We start from the raw sequence: 19431 nt of genomic DNA, 5'->3' as shown, positions 1-19431 counted from the left end.
ACCTCGGGCAATTCACAGAGTGAGTGGGAGTAAGTCAGGAGGGCCACGCACATAGTCTGTGTGGCAAGGGTTGTGGCCATTCCCTATTTGTGAGAAGTCCCCAGCAATTTCCAGGCCTCCTTCTGGAAAATGCTGGTGGACGTCCCTAGTGCTTATGTGAAAGCTTGTTCACGAACCCTGAAAGATACAGATGTAGATGACTGATAGATAGATGCATAGATAGATAAATGTAATTAAATGAAACACCCAGGAAAGGTTTGGAAAATGCCCTTTATTGCCTATGATATTTATACTGTCATATGATGTTAGACTGAGTGCTGGGCCCTTCATCCTCCTTCAGACCACTGGCACTCTGTCTGCTACTACTATCCCGAGGGTCCTTTCTTCTCCCTGGAAGGGATAAAACAAATGAGGCAGAACAGGAAGAGACAAGAAGCACTATAAGCTCTGCTGGTCAGGGTTACCCTCCAGCGTTGCCTTAAAGCTGAGAGCCACACACACCACAGTGAGCTTGGCTCCAGATCAACTACCGCACAACGAAGGTTCTGGAACATTTCCATATCTCGGGGGACCTCATTTCCACCTGACTCCCTTTCACATTTCCCTTTGTCCCAGAAGGCTAGGTACACTGGTCAGGGTGAGATCTCAGCTCAGGCCACAGGCTCTCAGACCTCAAACTTCTGGTCCTGCGAGGCCCCCTGTCCTCTCTTCAGACCACCCCTGGCTCTCTCTGCCGAGAAGGAGCTGCTGGCAGTACGTCCTCTTAGAGCTGAGGCCCATCATGCAGACCCTGAGAAAACTCCTAGTCAAAACGCTCCACATTCTTGTTTAAGTCAACAGAGGTCAATTCCTTTGGAAGTGCTGGGTGTGTCCCAAGTTGATGCAACTGCAGAGCCATTAGATAAACCAGCACATCTCTGCGGCCCCTTCCCTTACACTCCTCTGGGCCCTCGTGACATAGGCTCAGAAGACTGTGCCAGCCTCAAGCCTTACCTCTTCCAACAGAAGGCCACACCGTCTTCTAGGATCTTCTGTCCCATGAATCTCAGTTGCTGTGTGGAAATCAAAAGAGAGAAAAACACTTCTTAGCTAAAGAGAATTTCCTGTGGAAGCTGAAAAGCTCAGGATAAATTCCCACTTACAGTCATGACTTTATTATTACATGACTGGGCCAGAAGCACGGGAGCCGGTTATCTCCCCTTCAGCTCCCCCTGAGGTGCTAAAGCCCCCAACTCTCCCTTATGGAAGCATGAGTCTGGGGTGGAGAGACGGGCCTGGCTCAGAGAAGGTACAGCGCCCTCCACAGCCCCAGCCCCTGCTCACTTCCTGTCCTTCGGAGAATGAAACACGCAGCCTGGACGTTGGCTCCACGGTCTCCTCGGGCTGAGGTCTTCCCCCGTGGGCTGCTCCTCCTCATTCTCCTTTGCTCCTTGCTTCTCCTCCTCCTCTCCTCCTCCTCCACCTCCTCCTCGGTGGTGCTCTCGGATTCCACATTGCCCATCAGCTGGGCCATGGTGAGATGAAAGACATGGCAGCTGAAGCCCTCCTGGACGCCGTACCGCACGTGCTGCCGGAGGATCTCCAAGGTGGGGAACACCCGGCAGCAGGCCATGCACCTGAAGCCGGCCTCCATGGTCACCAGCCAGTCCGGTGTCTTGGCCCTGGGTCTCTCCTGGACTGCAGCTGACCCTGATGGGCTGTATGGCTCTGCCCTTTCCTCACACTCTTTCTCCTCCCCAGTGGGCTCACTGTCAGACAGGCGGTTTCTGGTGGACACAGCAGAGCGGGGAGAACCTACCCGCACATCCTCAGGAAGGGTCACTTCTTCTATCCTCGGCCGCTTTTCTAGCAAGCCCAAGGGTTTCTCTGTCTCCCAGGAGACAGCTACACCCTTGATCGTTTTCACCCGCATGTAGTATATTTTCATGCCTCTTTCCTCTTTGTTTGTATACAGAGAGGTCTTACTGAATGAAGGGGATGAGAAGGCGACACACTGTGGTGGGGGAGCGGTCTCCCCTTGTTCCTGAACCCGGGCTAGGGGTGCTCTAGGCCAGGGAGTGTCTCGATGTAATCTCCAGATTCCTGGGAAAGGAAATTAAAAACATAATAACATGCGTGGGCCATGCTGGGAGCTGAGGGAGCAGGTGTGGTAGATGAGAGAGGGACATTTGCATGACGTAGCTGTGTCATGAGCTTGGTGTCTGTTGGCCGTAGGATGGAGTGGTGTATCTGGTGTCATCTGTGGGCTTTTCATCTGCGTGTGGGGGGATACTGGAGCGGTGTCTGTATACAGGGGTGTGGAGTATGGTGGTGAGGGCTGTGGTATGTGAGGGATGCGGGTGGATGCGTGTACTACGAGGAGTGTGAGTTTGGGAATATCGGTGGTGCATTACTTGTGGAATGGGGGTGTAGGAGAGGAGCACTGTGGATCACGTGCTTGGGGTTTATGTGTGCACTGAGAATGGCTGTGCCTGGAGAGCGGATGTATGTGTGAGCTGGGTGGACCTCAACTGGATGGTCCTGCTCTCAGGCTGGAGGTCTATGATGAAGAACTCTGTCCTTCTCTGGAAGCAAAGGCAAAGGCAAACCCTACATTTTCCTCTGAAGATGCTTAACCTGGTCCCGCTGCCCTCCACCTCAAGCCCAGACCTTTCCAGCCCCTGCTCCTTAACTTCCCCACCATGGTGGTACCAGGATTCAGACGCCCCCAGACTCAGCTGAGATCCACACCCTCGTTCATACAGCTCAGCCATCCTGCTCAGGCTCCTCCACAGAGCCCTCAGCGCCTCTGATGACCCTGGGTTTCCTCTCAGCCTCCCTGGGATCTGTGTGCCTCCTGCCTCCCAGCCAAGCAGCCCGTCACCTGAGGAGCCCCGCGCCCTTACCACCGTGGATGAGCTTGCGTGGAGAAGAAGCACAGGAGAAGTATTCAGAGGCAGAGGAGACCTCCCCTGCCCCTGGGCTGCAGCCTTGGGCCACCACAGGGGATCCAAGCCGAGCGGGATCCTCTTGTGACTTCGAGATTCCTGAGGGAGGAATGAAAGGCTCAGGGTGGGTTCCTCAATCCTCTGTCCACAGATATTTACTGACGGTCTGACACGTGTCAGGTGCAGTGAATACACACAGTTGAGAGTGTGGTTCCCAGTGGATACTCCAGTATTTAATTAAAATCAATACTTATTCTGTCAATGTCTTGTGGGTAATGTGGGCCCAGGTGGTGACTGTGAGTATGTGTGAAGAGTGAGTGATGTGTATCACTTAAGTCTGTGGTAAGAGTGGGGTTGGCGTGGGGAGCACAGTGCAGATGTGTGTATCTGTATCTGTGGCCTCTGTGTGCATGATTTCTGTTCACAAGTCAGGAATTCTGGGACATGTAACTTTTCCTCATCACACGGTGTGGCTTGTATTTATGGTGTGTGTTCATTCATTCATTCACCAAGGTTCAGTAAGCAGCTACTCCTATGTATCCGGCACTCTTCCATTGTTCTAGTCTCTGGTAATGCTGCACATTCTAGTAGAGGAAGACAAACACTAAACAACAATACAATAAATATATAACACATCAGCTGGCGGTAAGTATATAAGGGTTGCCAGATTTAGCAAACAAAAATACAGGGCACCCAGTTAAATTTCAATTACAGATAAACCCAGAATAATTTTGTAGTGTAAGTATTCCCATGCAGTATTTGGTCTTACTTATTTTTCATGTAAGTATGGCCCATACAATATTTGGGACATACTCATACTGAAAAATAACTTGTTGTTTATCTGGAATTCAAATTTAACTGGACAGCCCATATTTCATCTGGCAACCCTGACATGGGTTAGTGAGACTGTGCTTTACTGTGGTTTGTACAAAGCGAGTCTGGCATCACTAAAGAATGTGTTATAAGTGTGGTGTGTATGACATGTGACTGGTTCTTACAGAGGTATTTAGAGATAGCTGAAGTTAGCTGTGTTTGCGAGAGTTGAGGAGATACATATATATATAGTGTGTGTCATATATATATAGTGTGTGTGTCTATATACATATCTCATCTCCAGCGTTTGGTGTTGGAGGAGAGGATTGTGACACAGGTGGGTTGTATGAGAACGTAGTACAGGAGTGATGCGTGTATATACCTACATGTGCTGTGTGTGGTTTAATAAGGAAGTTATATGTGGGGTGTGTGATATATTTGCTGTATCAGAGTGTACATGGGTGTATGAGATACTGTCTCATAAAACACCCCTAACAAGAATTCTGTATACACCGAGTGTCACCCAGGTCCAGGCAGGGTGACAAGAACTTTACCATGCAGACTTTATATCTGATGAGCACTCTACCCCCATTCATCCCGCTCTTCTCTCCACTACCACACACACACACACACACACACACACACTCACACACACACACTGGAACATAGAGAAAAATATTCTGAATGGTCAGGACAGGGGCAGTCATTGCCTTCCCCAGCCTGTCCCAGCCACTGCCTGAAAATCTGCCTGCTGTCTAGACCTCCATTCCCAGGGCCCATCCTAGTCTCCAGGGCCCTGGGCCTGGTAGCAGCTACTGGGCTCTAATCTGGGGCAGATGCCTGCAGCTGGAACTCTGGGGTAGGCTCCACTCTGCCCCACTTCCTCACGTGACCACCCCTCTCCCAAGGCAAGCTACTCGCCTATGTTTAAGGCACGCAGGCACCACGTGGCCCGTGGCTCTCAGAGCTCCCCGCAGGACCCTGAGGACATCTCTCACCCCCGCCCATGCGGTCTCAGTCTCTGGAAAGCCCTTCCCTTCCCTTGATCTCCTTTGGGAAATTCTTCCTGTCGAAGGAATAAAACCTCCTTGCCTTCAATGACACCATCCCTAGACAAACAATCTCCTTTCGAACTGCATTCCACTTCTCAAGATACTTTTCAACAAGGCCTTCAACTCATGGGGCTTCTCTTTCCACTTTGGTAAAAGGGGCCAAGCAGCTCATGGGTCTCTCTCAGCATCCTTGCATCCTTCACACCCCCCACCTCATGACCCCAGGGGAAGATCAAAGAGAATAAGAGAGAACTCGGGGACTGAGAAAAGCTGCACCTCTAGGTCTGTGCAAGCAGGATGCAGCCTGCTGTGAGTCCGACAAAGCTCCAGGCCCGGCATCCCCAGGAGAGGGTCCTCAGACCAGCGGAGCTGACCTCCCATCTCCCAGGGGCACCTGGCCCTTCTGTGCCGTCTCACACCACAGGGACCCTCCGCGTGGATACGGCAGCATCAGTGAGACAAGGTCTCTCGCACCCTGCTTCACAGGTGACGCGTTCTCAGTCCCCCCCTTCCTAGAGAAGGCTCAGGTTGGCAGAAACCCATGTGCCCCAGACAAGTTGCCCCCCACATACCTCCTCCCTTCTCGGCAGTTTCCTGGGACTCTTCACTTTCCAGATGTTTCCTCTTTTGTCGCCGTCTCATCGTACCAACTGGAAGATTCCCTTAGAAGATGCCTCACGACCAACTCCTCCTCTTCCCTACAGGTTGGCCCTTCTTGGCTTTTGGGAAATCCGTTGAAATGATTCAATACAAATAAAAATAGTCAAGTCTCCTAAATGGCTGAAGAACTTGGACCACTTAGTGAACAAGCAGTACTGCTTAGTGCTCACCAGGGCTGTTAAGTTTCAAAGGTTGCCAGGCCTACAGCAGAATTCTCTAACCTCAATGATGACATCAGAGCATTCTGTGGACCTAGGTTCAACAGTCTCTGCAACAGCACAGACCCCATTTTCAAGAACAACTCCTTTTTCCCAGCAGAACCTTTCCCATGAATTCAACTCTCACATCTTTCAAATGTGGCAGGATACTTTGAGATGTTAATCTGTTCCTGTTCATTTTTTTCCTTTTCTTCCTTTATTTCACCCTTTCCCTTCTGCATTCAAGTGTGTAGCAGACCCTATGTTCACTGGCCAGTGGAAGAGCCCGGCAGGGCATAGCAGAAATAGCATGCTCATCATCTTGGCTTTTATTTCTAAAATCGCAAACTCCATGAAAAAGAGAGGATACTTGAGCAGAAACGTAACAGAAGCAGGTTTTTGAAATTAGGTACTGTCTTGTTTCCCTACTGGAGTGTTGAAATGTGCTAATTAAGTCAGAGAGAGATGTCTGTAAATCCTGGAGGAGAAAAGGCCTCTCAAGTGTGGCTGGAGGGGTAAATGGAGCAAAAATTCTAAAAGGAGATGGCTGTAGTGTGCATACAAGCAGAATCATGGCAACCTGTCCCACGCATGGCACAGGAGCCACCAAACCTAAAGGAGGCATGGCCCCCGAGCTGATGGGCATCTACACTTACAACTGTGGGCTCCAGTCAACAATGATCATGCTTCCACCCACTCCCTCAAAACCTTGGCCCTGTATGACTTCCAAATAGGGATGGCGGAAATCCAAACAGGACACCAGCAGGATCAAGGCTTAAAATACCAATTACGTGGAGTCATAAAAAAATTTTTCGTACTATTTCTTGCACACCTCTGCTTGTGGGCTGTAATTTATACCAGTTATAAGTGGCAATGCATCTGGATCCTCCTGATTCCACTCTAGAATTAGAGACACCTCATTTTGAGGTAGTGGGCAGGATCCAGTGGGAAGATTGGTGCACGGGTTGAGGTAGCCTCCCAGAAGTCACTGCTTTCATTAGAAATACCACATGGACTGAGGCGGGTCCCAATTTGAAAAGGCACTGCAGAATGACTTAAAGTTTCAGGCAGCGAGAGAGTGAAGAGAGGACAACTTCAGCCTTGTGAGGGTTTGCTGATGAGATTCAATCTTCCTGCTTCTTGGAAAATCCCTAGAAAAGAAGGGGCAAGGAAGATTTTTTTTCTTAATTTTTTTGTGGTAGAAATTTTCAAACATACACAAAGTAAAGAGAATGATATAAAAGGAATGCAGCACCATTTACCCATCACCCAGTTTCAACAATTATCAAAAGTCTGCCATTCTTCTTCTGCTACACACACACACACACAAACACACTCACTCACTTGCACACTTTCAGTTTTTTGTGTATTTATTTTGGTTTAGGAGTTTGGGGAGGGTGGGGGAAGTGCTGTTTTTTATTGTAAATCTCAGACATTATGTCATTTCTCCTTACATGCCATAGTATTTACCTCCAACTGATAAAAACTTGTTTCTAACATAACATCATTATCTCACCCAACACATTTAATCATCATTTCTTCTTACCACAATAACTAAGCCATACTCAATTGCCTCCAAATGTGTTTAAATGTCTTTTTTATACATGATCTATTGAAATCAAGATCTAAAGAAGGTCCACGCCTTGCAATATGTCCATGTGTCTTTTAGTCTACAACAGTTCTCCCTCCCTTTGATTTGGCACCGATTTATTGAAGAAACTAAGTAATTTATCCTGTAGAATTTTCCACAGGAGTCTGTTGATTGTATTCCTGTGATGTCATTTAAGATGTTCCCTATTACCTCTATTTCCTTATAAACAGGTAGTTATAGCTAGAGAATTAATTAGATTTAGATTCGATTTCATGTTACTACAAGATTATTTTATAAGTGATGCTGCGTACCTTCCTATTGCTTTGCAACAGTAAGTACAAAAAGTTGTCCGGTTTTTAATGAAGTTAAGATTGATCAGTGAGCTCAGGTACTGTCAGCTTGGTCCCTCCATCCATAATGATGAGGAACCACAATGTTCCTCACCAACCATTCAACAAAGAGTATTAACAACCGGTGATAATCACCACTTCCTTAGGAGCTGAACTTTCATTAGAAGTTCTAATGCCGTCATTCCAAGGAGGATGATTCTTAAGGCATCTTTCTTAGACCCTGAATTTCTGAAAGAAATGAACCTCTCCTCAGAAAAGGAAAGATGATTCCAAACGTACCAGCTCAGGTTCTCCAACCTAGAGCCAATGGGTTCATCACAGCAAGCCCCAGCTAGGTTGGGACATACTTTTGTCATTCCTTCATTTCTCTGTCCATTCTTCATTATATAAACCGTTATTTAGCCCCTACTATGTGCCAGGCTCTCTAGATTCTGTACTTGAACATTTAAGAACAAAAGAGATGCAAAGAGTTTCTCTCAAGGAGCTTAATTCTAGAGGAGAAGATAGACAATTGTTTTTAAATAAGTAAAATACCTAGTAGGTTAGATATTTGCAAGTACCATGATGAAAAATAAAACAAGCAACTGGATATGGGACTATAGGAAATAGGGCAATTTCTATGCTGAATGGGAGATCATGGAAGGCTTCACTAAAAGGGCCTCATCTCAGTAGTAACTGAGGGCAATAAGGGAGCTTAGAGCCAAGGTTACATTTTTTAGGCAAAAAGAGACTGGAGTCTGGGTCAGGGGTTGCCTGGCCTGTTTGAATACCAGGAAGAAAGCCAGTGTGGCTGAGGGAGGGAGAGAGTGGTAAGAGGGGAAGTCAGAGGGATAATGAGGAACCAAATTATATAAGGTTTTATAGGCTACTGCTAAAACTTTGGCTTTTACTCTGAGTGACATGGGAAGCTTGGAGAGTTTTAAATGAGAAATTACACGTTAAAAGATCACTCTAATTGCTTTGTTAAGAACAGACTTTTGGGAGGCAAGGTCAGAATCAGAGAGAACAGTGGGCCTATTGCAATAAACCAGGAAAGAGATGAACCATAAAAGGAAAAATAGGTAAACTAGACATTATCAAAACTAAAATCATTTGCTACGTGAAAGATTCTTTTAAGAGTATAAGAAGTCAAGCTAGAGACTGGGAGAAAATATTTACAAACTACATAGCCAACAAAGAAGTAAGTCTATAACATATAAAGAATGCTCAAACTCAACAGTAAGAAAATAAACAATTTGATTAGAAAATGGACAAGAGATATGAAGAAATGCTTCACTGAAAAGGATATACAAATCGCAAATAAGCACATGAAATGATGTTTCATATCACTAGCCATTAGGAAAATGAAAATGAAAACCATAATGAGATATCACCACTCATCTATCAGAATAGCTATGGGATTCAGGTAAAAAATTAGCTTGCTTCTCCAAACAAATTTTTCTCAGCACCTGTGAAGTCACTATGAAAGGTACAGTGAATAAACATTTTGCTATCCACGGAAGAGCAAGTAAGTTAACACTGGAGAAAACACTTCATAAACCATACAAGCTGCACAAAGGTGAGGCGCAACAGTTACCCTCAGGAGCTGTAACTCTGAATACTTTTAACCTCAAATGGACCATGAACTTCTCTGTTCCAACCTAAGATTCTATAGCTGTTTCTCAGTAACCTCAGGGGATTGGTTCCAGGAGCCCCTGCAGACACCAAAATCCACGGATGCTCAAGTCCCTTATGTACAATGGCATAATATAGTCAGCCCTCCTTATCCACAAGTTTCGCATACGCAGACTTAACCAACCATGGATAGAAATTTTGATTCACATTTGGTTGAATCTAAGGATGTGTATTTACTGAAATAAATCCACCCATAAGTGGACCCACGCAGTTCAAACCCACGTTGTTCAAGAGAAAGCTGTAGTACCAAGTCCAATGTGGAGGGACAGGGGGTTCCCCGTATCACCAAGCAATTATCAGACACCACCTGAGTGTTGTACAAATGCAGCTCAATTCTGACACTATTTACACAAAGATAGCGTCAGATTCCACAGATTAAGGGCTCAGTCCTACAAGACTGCTCCTACCACACACACACACACACACACACACACACACACACACACACACACATTCAGACACCAGTAGCAAATAATGCAGGTTTCCATCTTTGCTTCTGACCAACCAGATGTTGCTTTCGGCTTGATTAATCCATTCACACAAAGCGGGTTCACAGAACTCAGAGAAACATTTTACTTACTAGATAACCATTTTACTTACTACATATTACAAGTTTTATATATATATATATAGACTCAGGAATAGCCAGATGGAAGAGATGCATAAGGTAAGGCATAGGGAAAGTGTCTAAATCTTTCATGGTCTCTGAGCATGCCACTCTCCTCATATCTCCACATGTTCACTGACTCAGAAGCAATCCAAACCCCCTCCTTTTGGGTTTTTATGGAGGCTTATTAACATAAGCATGATTGATTAAATCATTTGCCTTTGGTGAATGATTCAACCTCCAGCCACTCTGACCTCTTCAGAGGGGTGGGAATGAAAGTTCCAACCCTCTAATCACTTGGTTGGCTCCACTAGCAACCAGCCTCCGTCCTTAGACACCTTTATTGCTCTCAGCACTTAGGAAATTCCAAGGGTTTTAGGAGCTTTGTGCCAGAAACATTGAAGACCAAATATCTATTTCCTATTATATCACACAACTACCTTCAATTTCTACAGCACTGCCTTCAAGAGGTTGCCCAGTCTATATTTCAGTATTTCCAATGATAGGAAACAATTCCCCTCAAAGCAGCTTTGACATTTATGTATAGAAAACTTAAACTTTAATTTAGGAAAAAGAAGGATCTTCCATATCCATGGGGCTTTCCCTATGCATCCCAGTGATACTCTTTGAAGACCATATCAATCAAGAATAAGCTTGACATTTTATTGTAACAAATAATTCCTCTAAATCTCAGGGGTTTAAAACAACAAAGGTTCATTTCCCGCTCCTTGTGCATGGGCTGCACATGGGCTGGCTAGGCGTTCTGCTCTCCACTCTCCTTATTCCTGCCCCCAGCTTGACGAAGCCACCTCTCTCAGTCATCTTTGTAGAGAGAAAGAATTCTGGAGCCTCACACTGGCAGTGTGAGTTCTGGCCCAAAAGTAACACACATCACTTCCACCCAAAATTGTTGACCACGATCTTATTTTTAGGGAAACCACTGCCCAAAACCGCCTGCCCTGACCAGGCCCGATAGTAACCACTTGCACGAGTTATCTTACAACAGGAGGTCCTGGTAAGGAACGCGGAACTAACACACTACCACCAACCGGAAGAATTCGGGAAAGGTCAAAAGGAGAGAGGAGACTCCAGTCCATATGTCCTACCAACCTCCCAGAATCCTTCTCGCTGGAACCTATCTTAGCTGAGCAATGTGTGCACCACCAGAAAGGATCCTGAGGCAGAATGATCGGCCAGAGACAACCCGGAAACTAACCCCATTACCATAAAACCTGAGACTGTGAGCCACATGGCAGAGCAGTTCTCCTGGGTTCCCTTACCCTGCTGCTCTCCGCCCGGACACCCCTTCCTAATAAAGTCTCTTGCATTGTCAGCACGTGTGTCTCCTCAGAAAATTCATTTCTGAGTGGTAGACAAGAGCCCACTCTTGGGCCCTGGAAGAGGTCCCTCTTCCTGCAACATTATCATGTGTCTCTCCATTTTCTAGACTCCTTAGGCAAAAATAATTGTGAACAATACTACTGAATAGTACAGAAACCATACAGAAAAATTCTAATCCCTCCCTGTTAAATATGAGACTTGACAAAACCATCAAGCTATGCATTCACAAAACTGGGTCTAGAACTCAGATCACTTAGGTCATGATTCAGAACCTTTTCCCACTATGCTGTGTTAGGACTTTTATACCAAGACAATGTAGTTGGGTTAATAATGCCTTTACTTCATTTTTTTTTTCATAAATTGATTCAGGAGGGAGGCTTATGGAAGCCCCTAAAACACTTGCCTTAAACTGAAAAGCAACTGGAAAATAATCCCACTGCCTTTTGAAATGTTTGACCTAGTAAAGATTAGATGTCTGGGAGGCTTTTATGTTCTGAATATAGGGAATAAAAAGGAAACAATCTTCCTAAGACTTTAAGAAACAGGCGGAAAAACTCTTGACTCCCACTTTGCTATTTTGATTAGCTTGTTGACACTTCAGTTCTTTGAGTAATAGCAGTGGCAACAGCTAGAGTTTAGCCAAGATAAAAGTATATATAATAGTGTGGCAGCCCCTGCAGAACCACATACCACTGTAAATGCTTTAGCTCAATCCTATTTGCTCATAGGTCTGTGCAAAGTAACAAATGGTTCGGAAACACTTATTCCAAATAGCTTTCTTATTATTACTTTAAAGATAACTTGGCTGCCAAATACTTGCTCCCTGGTGAAAAAGAATGCATATATGGGAGGAGGATTTATGTATCAAGATATGCTGCTTATTTTGCTCCTGCTGATACAATGCACATCTAATGAATTAGAGATAATCTTCCTCTCTTCCCCAAATTGTAGACAAATGAGTATGTCGTTCCTCCCTCCCTTCAATTCATCCTGGTCATAGTTATTTTCTTTAAGAATATTATTCCCCTGCTCAAATCTTAAATGGCTTCCCAATGCGAGAAGAATAAAACCTAAAATATTCAACCGAACATTCACAGCCCTAGGATTGAAGACCCTGCTGAGTTTTCCAGACTAAGCATAACACTCACCTTCTCGCCTCCACTCAACTAGGCCAGACTTCCCTCCCTCCATCAGAGGACAGGCGCTTACTCAAGTCATTTCTTTCAAAAGTATAATTTTTCAAAGTTCAATTAAAATCCCACTTTCTACAGGAAGCCCTTCCAGATATCCCAGTGAGAATGGACCCAGCATTTTCCCAGCATGCTAGTTGTACCTCTGTGATAACTCTTTTCCCATTCTCCACTCGGGCAGACTCTTAATGAATGTGTCTGATTTCCCCCACAACATAGAGTAGGATCCCTTGTAAAGTAGAGGCCAAGATTCCTTATCTCTGGATTTTCCACATCTCCTTGCACTGAGTATGATCCCTAGCAGGACCCTGTGGGGCTCCTGGGCACAAAAGCCTATATCGGTGTCCCCCATTTCTTGATTACAGGAAATAGGCTTCATTCAGCCTCCATGACCTTCCCTGAGTTCCAACGAGAAGGTTCACATAGTTGCTGATTAGGGAAGGGAGGGGATGCAGACAAGGGAGGAATAGTCAAAAGAAACAATACTGCAGCCCTGGGGCAGGGTCCTGGTGCCCCCTCAAGGGATACACATAACAATATCTTTGAGCTGTTTTGCAGATACTGAAAGCCCCACCAGGGGGGATAAGTTAACGGTGTGCTACCCACAAACACACAAACCCCAGAACCAGTTGGAACCGTAAGGTTGATGATGCTGACTCCCACTTACCTCACCACCAACCAATCAGAGGAATGTCCATGAGCTGATCACGCCCTCCTCTCTGAACGATTACTATAAAACTCCTCACAACCCTCTCCAGGTCAGGGACACAGAGTTTTGAGGGCAATCGCCTGCTCTAGCCCCCTTTGCCTGGCAAAGCAATAAAGCTATTCTTTTCTACTTCACCCAAAACTCTGTCTTGAGATTTAATTCGGTGTTAGGGTACAGATGCCGGATTCGGCTTCAAGTATGAGCTCCCCTACTTGCTCCCCTATCCCGCAAAAAAACAAAAGCTTAAATAAATTGCCAAAGTACTCGATCTTCTTCCTCCCTAGGCCAAACAATGTCCTGACCAGTGGCCTCTCTTCTTTTTCCCCACACCAGCGTAGAAATGCCATCTCTGCATTTATGCTTGCCTGTCACCATGTTCATGTAACTGAACAAAAGTGACAGCCCTGTTCATCCCATGTCCTGTGTAATCCACCCAACTCCCTTCATCTCCATCTAAAACTGTTTTTTACACTGCCTAAAATTTAACCATAGAGAAGCAGTACTTTGAATATTTACCCTTCAAAGATTTTTATTAAAATACAAGGAACCTCATGAGAAGTGGTGCCTTAATTTAAACCATCATCAGCCATTGTTTTAGCAAGGACTAGGGGAAAACAGGCTGAGGATTGGGCCATTTTTGAATGGGATTGGAAATGTAGAGACAGGAAAAAGAAGAAATGGTATCTGGTCAGGAGGTAGACGTTGGGGAGGTGGTGAAAAAGTACCAAAAATAAATATTCAACTTCCTCATAAATTTGCAACAGACGAAATCTTCCTGAGCTGGTGTCCCTGTGTGAAGCAATGTATTAAGGACATAAGACATACAGATCCACTGCAAATTAATAATGTTAATAAACTGAGCTGAGACTCAGAGAGTTCAAATAACTAGGGTTGAGAAGAATATTCGAAGTTTATTTTTAAAGGAGCCCAGAGATTGAGGTAAAACCCACAACTGTAAAGAACACCTTTCCATCAGGGACTTAGCTTCTACGTATGAATTGTAAGTAAAGCAAGCAGCCTTAGAAAGCAGAATCAGATGATTACTGGTGCCTAGGAAAACCTCTGGCCTAAAGAAGTAATCTGAAGTTAGCCCCATCTTCCTCTAAACCCATTTGGTAGGGTTTTGAAAATCTCCTGCATGAACCTAATACACTTGACATGAATTCATGGAAGTAAATGAGGTTAACAGGATCTGACCAACATCTTAGTGTCTCTTCCAAAGGATGGGCAGTGTATCCATAATGAGGAAGGGAATATGAAATGCTCACAAATCCCATGATTAAAATGCCTCTTGGTCTATAAATCATGTTTCCCTGCTGTTCACAGCTCTGAAAAGGATTAGAGAGAAACCGACTCCTGGGTGTGACAACTGGGGTCACTGAAGATTAGATGTTGCCATGAGCCCACAGAGTCTGCCCTGCAGAAAGCAGTAAAATGATCAAACCCCCACTCCTTCTGCTGGAATATTTACTGTTGACACAAGAGTTCAGCTGTAGACTATGAGCAAAAACCTTCTGTCAATCACTTTCAGTCCTTAATCGGATAAAAAGAGCTAGAGATCTTGCAAAACAGTTGAAGATTGCTACCTGACAGGGAGCTGGGAGTAGTGCAACTAGCATATGGGTAATTTTTAAGGCTACTTTTAAGTGTGAAGCCCTTTGACTGGTTCTCCGTCTCTTGGGTGTCCCGAAATTTCCATCTCACTGAAATTTGGAAAAGAATTCAGGTTCTGTCTTTCCCCAGAGAGGGGAGGCAGCCACTAGCTTTACAAACCTACAGTTTGTACATACAGCGAAGTTAGATTCGCTTACTATTGGAGCCTGACAATACTTGATACCTGATAAAAATCATTGTCAAATAACATTTATAAGAACCCAATTGCATGAGATGGGGTACTATGTTGAGGATCACAAACAGTTACAGCAAAGGCCTCCAGGTGCCCAGAGTTTAAGGCAAGCAAATGAGTACATAGGAAAGCCAAAATTTTTAAATGGCAGACCAAATTTGAATGGACCAAGTAACTGCTTTGCCATTGTACATTCTTCCTATTCCCCGTCACCCATCCATCTATCCATCTCCCCAAAACATACCCCAACCCTAGTGACAAAGGTGGAGGCAAAGCCCGGAAGGACAGTCCACAGGTACTGAGATGCTCAGGGTTGGGAAGGACTTTGATGCTTGTGAAATCCAATCCGTGGTACCTTTGAATTTCCTCTGCCATGGCTCCACCAAGTAATTACTTGGCACATGTCCTAGGACCTTCAGGGACTGGGAATCCACCACTTTCTAAAACAACAAAAAAAATCTCAACATGTTTAGGCAGATAAAACATATTTAGGCAGATATAACAAAAAATTCTTCCTTGTAAGGACAAATCCACTTCCCCAGAGCCTGTTGCTTCTGGTTGCATCTTTTAGGGCCACAGAGAAAAAAAATCAACATTCCTCTTCCATAAGACAATCCTTCTAATGTTTGAAGACTGTTATCTCAGCCCTTCAAGTCTTTTCTTCAGCTGCACAGCCCTATTTCCCCAAACGTCCAGATTTCATTTCCCCACTGTGATCCAAACTTTCTCCTGAATGTGTCCTAGTTGCTTTATATTTATCTTAGTCTACATTCCCCAGAACTTAACACAGTATTCCAACTAAGGTCTGACCAAGGCAAAGTAGAGTGGGGTTCTTACCTCCCCCACCAGAGATACTACTCTTAAGACTGGCTTTTTGGTAGCCGCATCAAACTGCTAACTGCTACGGGGCTGATACAGCCACTTTAAAGTAGCCAAGTCATACTTCAAAACGACTATTTCTTACCAAGTAATGTAGCTAGCTGTCTGGGTTATCCAGACCTCTTCTATCCCTCAACCAAAGACCATCCATAAGCCTCACGCCACCAACATAAAAGCACAAGAAATGGGTAAAGTTTTCTGTTTTGTACATTCCTTTGAAAAAGCTGAAAATTATTTGATTTGCCCAAGACTCCTCAAAATACCCCAGGTCAAAAATTGTCATCTCAAAACGTTACGCAACTCCGTGAGCTAATTTCGTGAATCTTTAAATCCCATGAAGGATACCTAATACGTTAAACCATTAAATGGATCCTGCCTAATTAACAGTAAATCCTAGGGCAAAGAGTGCAGGTCTGTCATTAGAGCCACCTGAGTCTGAATCTCAGCCATATTCATAAAGTGCTCTTGGCCCAGGACAACTTATTCTGAGTCTTGCTTTCCTCACCTAGAAATGGGGCTAATACACCCATCTTGCCATGTCCTTGTATAAAGTACTTGACACAATGCCTGGTCTGTGGCAGATGGGCAGTACATGGTATGTTTCCCCTCGCAGCACAGATTATTACAGCTTACACCCCATTTCCCTTAGTAGATACCTAGCTCTTAGAGAAAGGGCCTGGGACTTGCTTGTCTTCACATCCCCCAGACCCTCAACACCAGTGTAAGTAGACACACATTCCTCTTGAATATAAATGTGAGCATTTGGCTTTAAATTCAGTTGTATATCACATAGAAATAATTACATTTCTGCTCTGGCCTCTCAGTTTCAAAGGGATATTTTTTAATTCCCAGGGAATAGCTAAGATTACCTATTATAAAAAAGCAAAAAGATAGACTCTACTCAAGTCTCGGGCAATCGTGTTCAAATGGTGCTCTAAGTCTCGGGAAACAGGTTGACGTTGACATTTCTAATATTCTTAATGTTGACCCAATTTTAAGCTCTATTTCTCTCCTCAAGTAACCGCGTTTCAAGACACAGCCAGAAACAGGAGGGGCAAGACGAGGCTCTGACAGAGAAAGCCAACCTCTGATATATCCAATTTCTGACCTATGGCTCAGTCAGCTCAAGGAAAGTTTTGTGGGTCCCCAGTGTCTTCCCAGGGCAACAGACACTCCCACACGGCCTCAACCAGGCTGAGGTAATTGTTACTGTTATGGCTTTAACGATGGGAGTGGGAGAAGATGAGAATTCTGAAAGAGATTTATTTACTGCAAAGCATCCCAAATATCTCATTAATCTGCTTTTCATTTGGCAAACTCTTCCTTCATTAAAAGTGCCATGCTCTGCTCTGCGGTTTATGACAAAGCAAAAACGTCTCTGGGAGGCAAAGCAGCAAAATGGAAAGAATGTGGGCTCTGGAACAAATTAGATGTGAGTTTGATTTCCAAGTGTGCTACTTACTTGTTCTGTGACTGTGGGCAGTTTTCCTTAGCCTGTTAGAACCCCATCTTCCTCATCTGTCAAGAGAAGATGATTGTCCTGTCCTGGTTTATGAATATTGAGGTCAGCCCTAGGCCCTAGGGCACTATGTTTGTTTCTCCTTTAAGGTTCAGTGGTCACCTACAAAAGGAAGATCATAATAATACCAACTTCATACACTTGATGATGAGGATTTAAATGGGTGAATATATGTAAACTAATTAGAACAGAGTCTGGCACAGAGGAAGTGCTATATAAGTGTGTGTTACCGTCATCATTAAGGATTAAATGACACACATAAAGGATGCTTTGAATGGTGACTTGCACCTCTTACATACGAGGTGCTCAATAAATGTATGGGAAAACATCTCCCCTCCCAACTAGAGACTTTTCCTTGGGGTCTGAAGAAACTCCTTGGGTGGGAGGAGCTTTTCAAAATTATATACTCAGAACTTTAAAGAAGGAGGGATCACGTAGATAAAACCTGTTTACAAAGAAACAGACCGACGGAGGCAGAGGGGGAGAGCAGGAATGAGAGGTAGAGAAGGGAGCTTCTCCGGTAAGGTGGCACAGTTATCAGAAAAGAAAATTCCAGGTCTCCTGATACCCAGATGACTACATTCTTTTCCCCAGGTCATGCTGCCTTTTAAGTGTTGTCTTGATTGAGAAACACCTTCCTACAAACAGAGTTCAAATTGTCAGGTGACCTCTGATCCTCTTTGAGGTTCTAATAAAATGAGAATAAAGAAAAGACGTGGACTCAGGATGGTTTAGGAAGATGCTGGGAATGTAAAGGGAGAGAATGGCTCCCCCCAAAAATCCCAATTCAGAGCAGGGACTATTTACCTCACTCTGGACTGTAAAATAGGGCCAGTGCACCTAGATACTTGCCACCCACAAATCCAAATCCAGGAAGCTCTGCCTCCCTTGGTTAATTTTAAACGTTGCTTTTATATCGCAGTTTAGATTTGTTTTGTTTTGTATGTACAGTATCAGTGAGCTCCAGATTCCTTATTCCTTAGCTCTAGGAATGAGAGCCCTTTCCAGCTGATTTGGTGTCACTCACCACTGAGGGAGGTAGAATATTCCTCTTCTGATTGGAAATACTCACTTTATTTCAGTGGGTCTCCTTCATTTCTTTCCCTTCAATCAGGGAGATAGATCTCACCTAGGGCGTTCTCCCTTTCAAAGCAGTTTTCACTTCAATAACTAAGATTTAAAAAATTTTTTCAAGTAACCAAAGAAACAGAAGCCAAGAGTACAAGAAAGAGAGCACAGAAAAATAGAAGGGGAAAAAAATCAGCCCCAGGGTGAACACAAATACTGATATTTGGGGTCCCCTAAGCTTGAGTCTAGGCTCTATTTTGTGCTGAAATTCTGGGCTCCTCTGGCAGCTAATAGGTATTAATGTCTGCCAGAAAACACTAATAAGTATTTTCATGAGGAACCAAGGGGAGGACAAGGTGATGGTCTTAATATAGTTTTAATGTTCCCCCACTCTGTCCATGGCCTACCTACCCTCATGGACTCAGTGCTAAAAAGAGAAAGCTGTCCATCTAAAAATAAAGAGAAGGCATACTAACAACCCTGCCATGAAATCCACGCACATCCCAAAAGGGAGAAGACTGCATGTCCCGCTTCTGCCTGGCTCACATCAAGAACTCCAAAGAAATCAGAGGCAGAGGCAAGAACGGTACCAGGGAAGGCTGCCAACTGAGAGCAAAATCTGTGTCCCCTATGAGGGCAACCAGCCTACCACCACGGGGGCTGAAGCAGGGGAGGAAGGAAACGCATCATGGAACCCACAGGAGGCGGGCAGAACTGGAGCACATGTAGGAGACAACCCCTGGGACTCCGCTGGGGCTGGGTGGGGAGGACATGGAGATTTGTAATAGCCAAAGAGATAAAAAGCTAAAAATATGGGTTATTACCATTGCTGTGACCCCTTTTAAAACTCCAGGCTAGCGTGGCCTGAGAAAATGGGTTGACATTGGTAATATCACCTCCTTCTGTTATTTCTCTACAATTTAATCTGCACACAGTGTTGTAATGAGGATCCCTAGTGGGCTGTATTCATCCAGACTAAATCTCTTCTGACGCAGGTGTTCCCAGTAA

At 44.7% G+C, this 19431-nt stretch overlaps 1 protein-coding gene across 1 annotated transcript; it reads right to left on the bottom strand.

The window, feature by feature from the left end:
- Nucleotides 1-256: 256 nt before the first annotated feature.
- Nucleotides 257-15261, bottom strand: LOC137757599 (protein FAM170A-like). Its single transcript, XM_068534220.1, is given in 7 exon segments — nucleotides 257-390; nucleotides 994-1052; nucleotides 1324-1450; nucleotides 1453-2082; nucleotides 2886-3026; nucleotides 5365-6800; nucleotides 15202-15261. Coding segments are annotated over 5 exon segments (975 nt in total). The 5' UTR covers nucleotides 5435-6800; nucleotides 15202-15261; the 3' UTR covers nucleotides 257-390; nucleotides 994-1045.
- Nucleotides 15262-19431: the final 4170 nt, after the last annotated feature.

This window comes from Eschrichtius robustus, chromosome 2 (genome assembly GCF_028021215.1).
Source record: "Eschrichtius robustus isolate mEscRob2 chromosome 2, mEscRob2.pri, whole genome shotgun sequence".
In the NCBI taxonomy this organism is placed as follows: domain Eukaryota; kingdom Metazoa; phylum Chordata; class Mammalia; order Artiodactyla; family Eschrichtiidae; genus Eschrichtius; species Eschrichtius robustus.
Note: the sequence above shows the minus strand (reverse complement) of the source record. Positions and strands in the feature narration are given on the sequence as shown.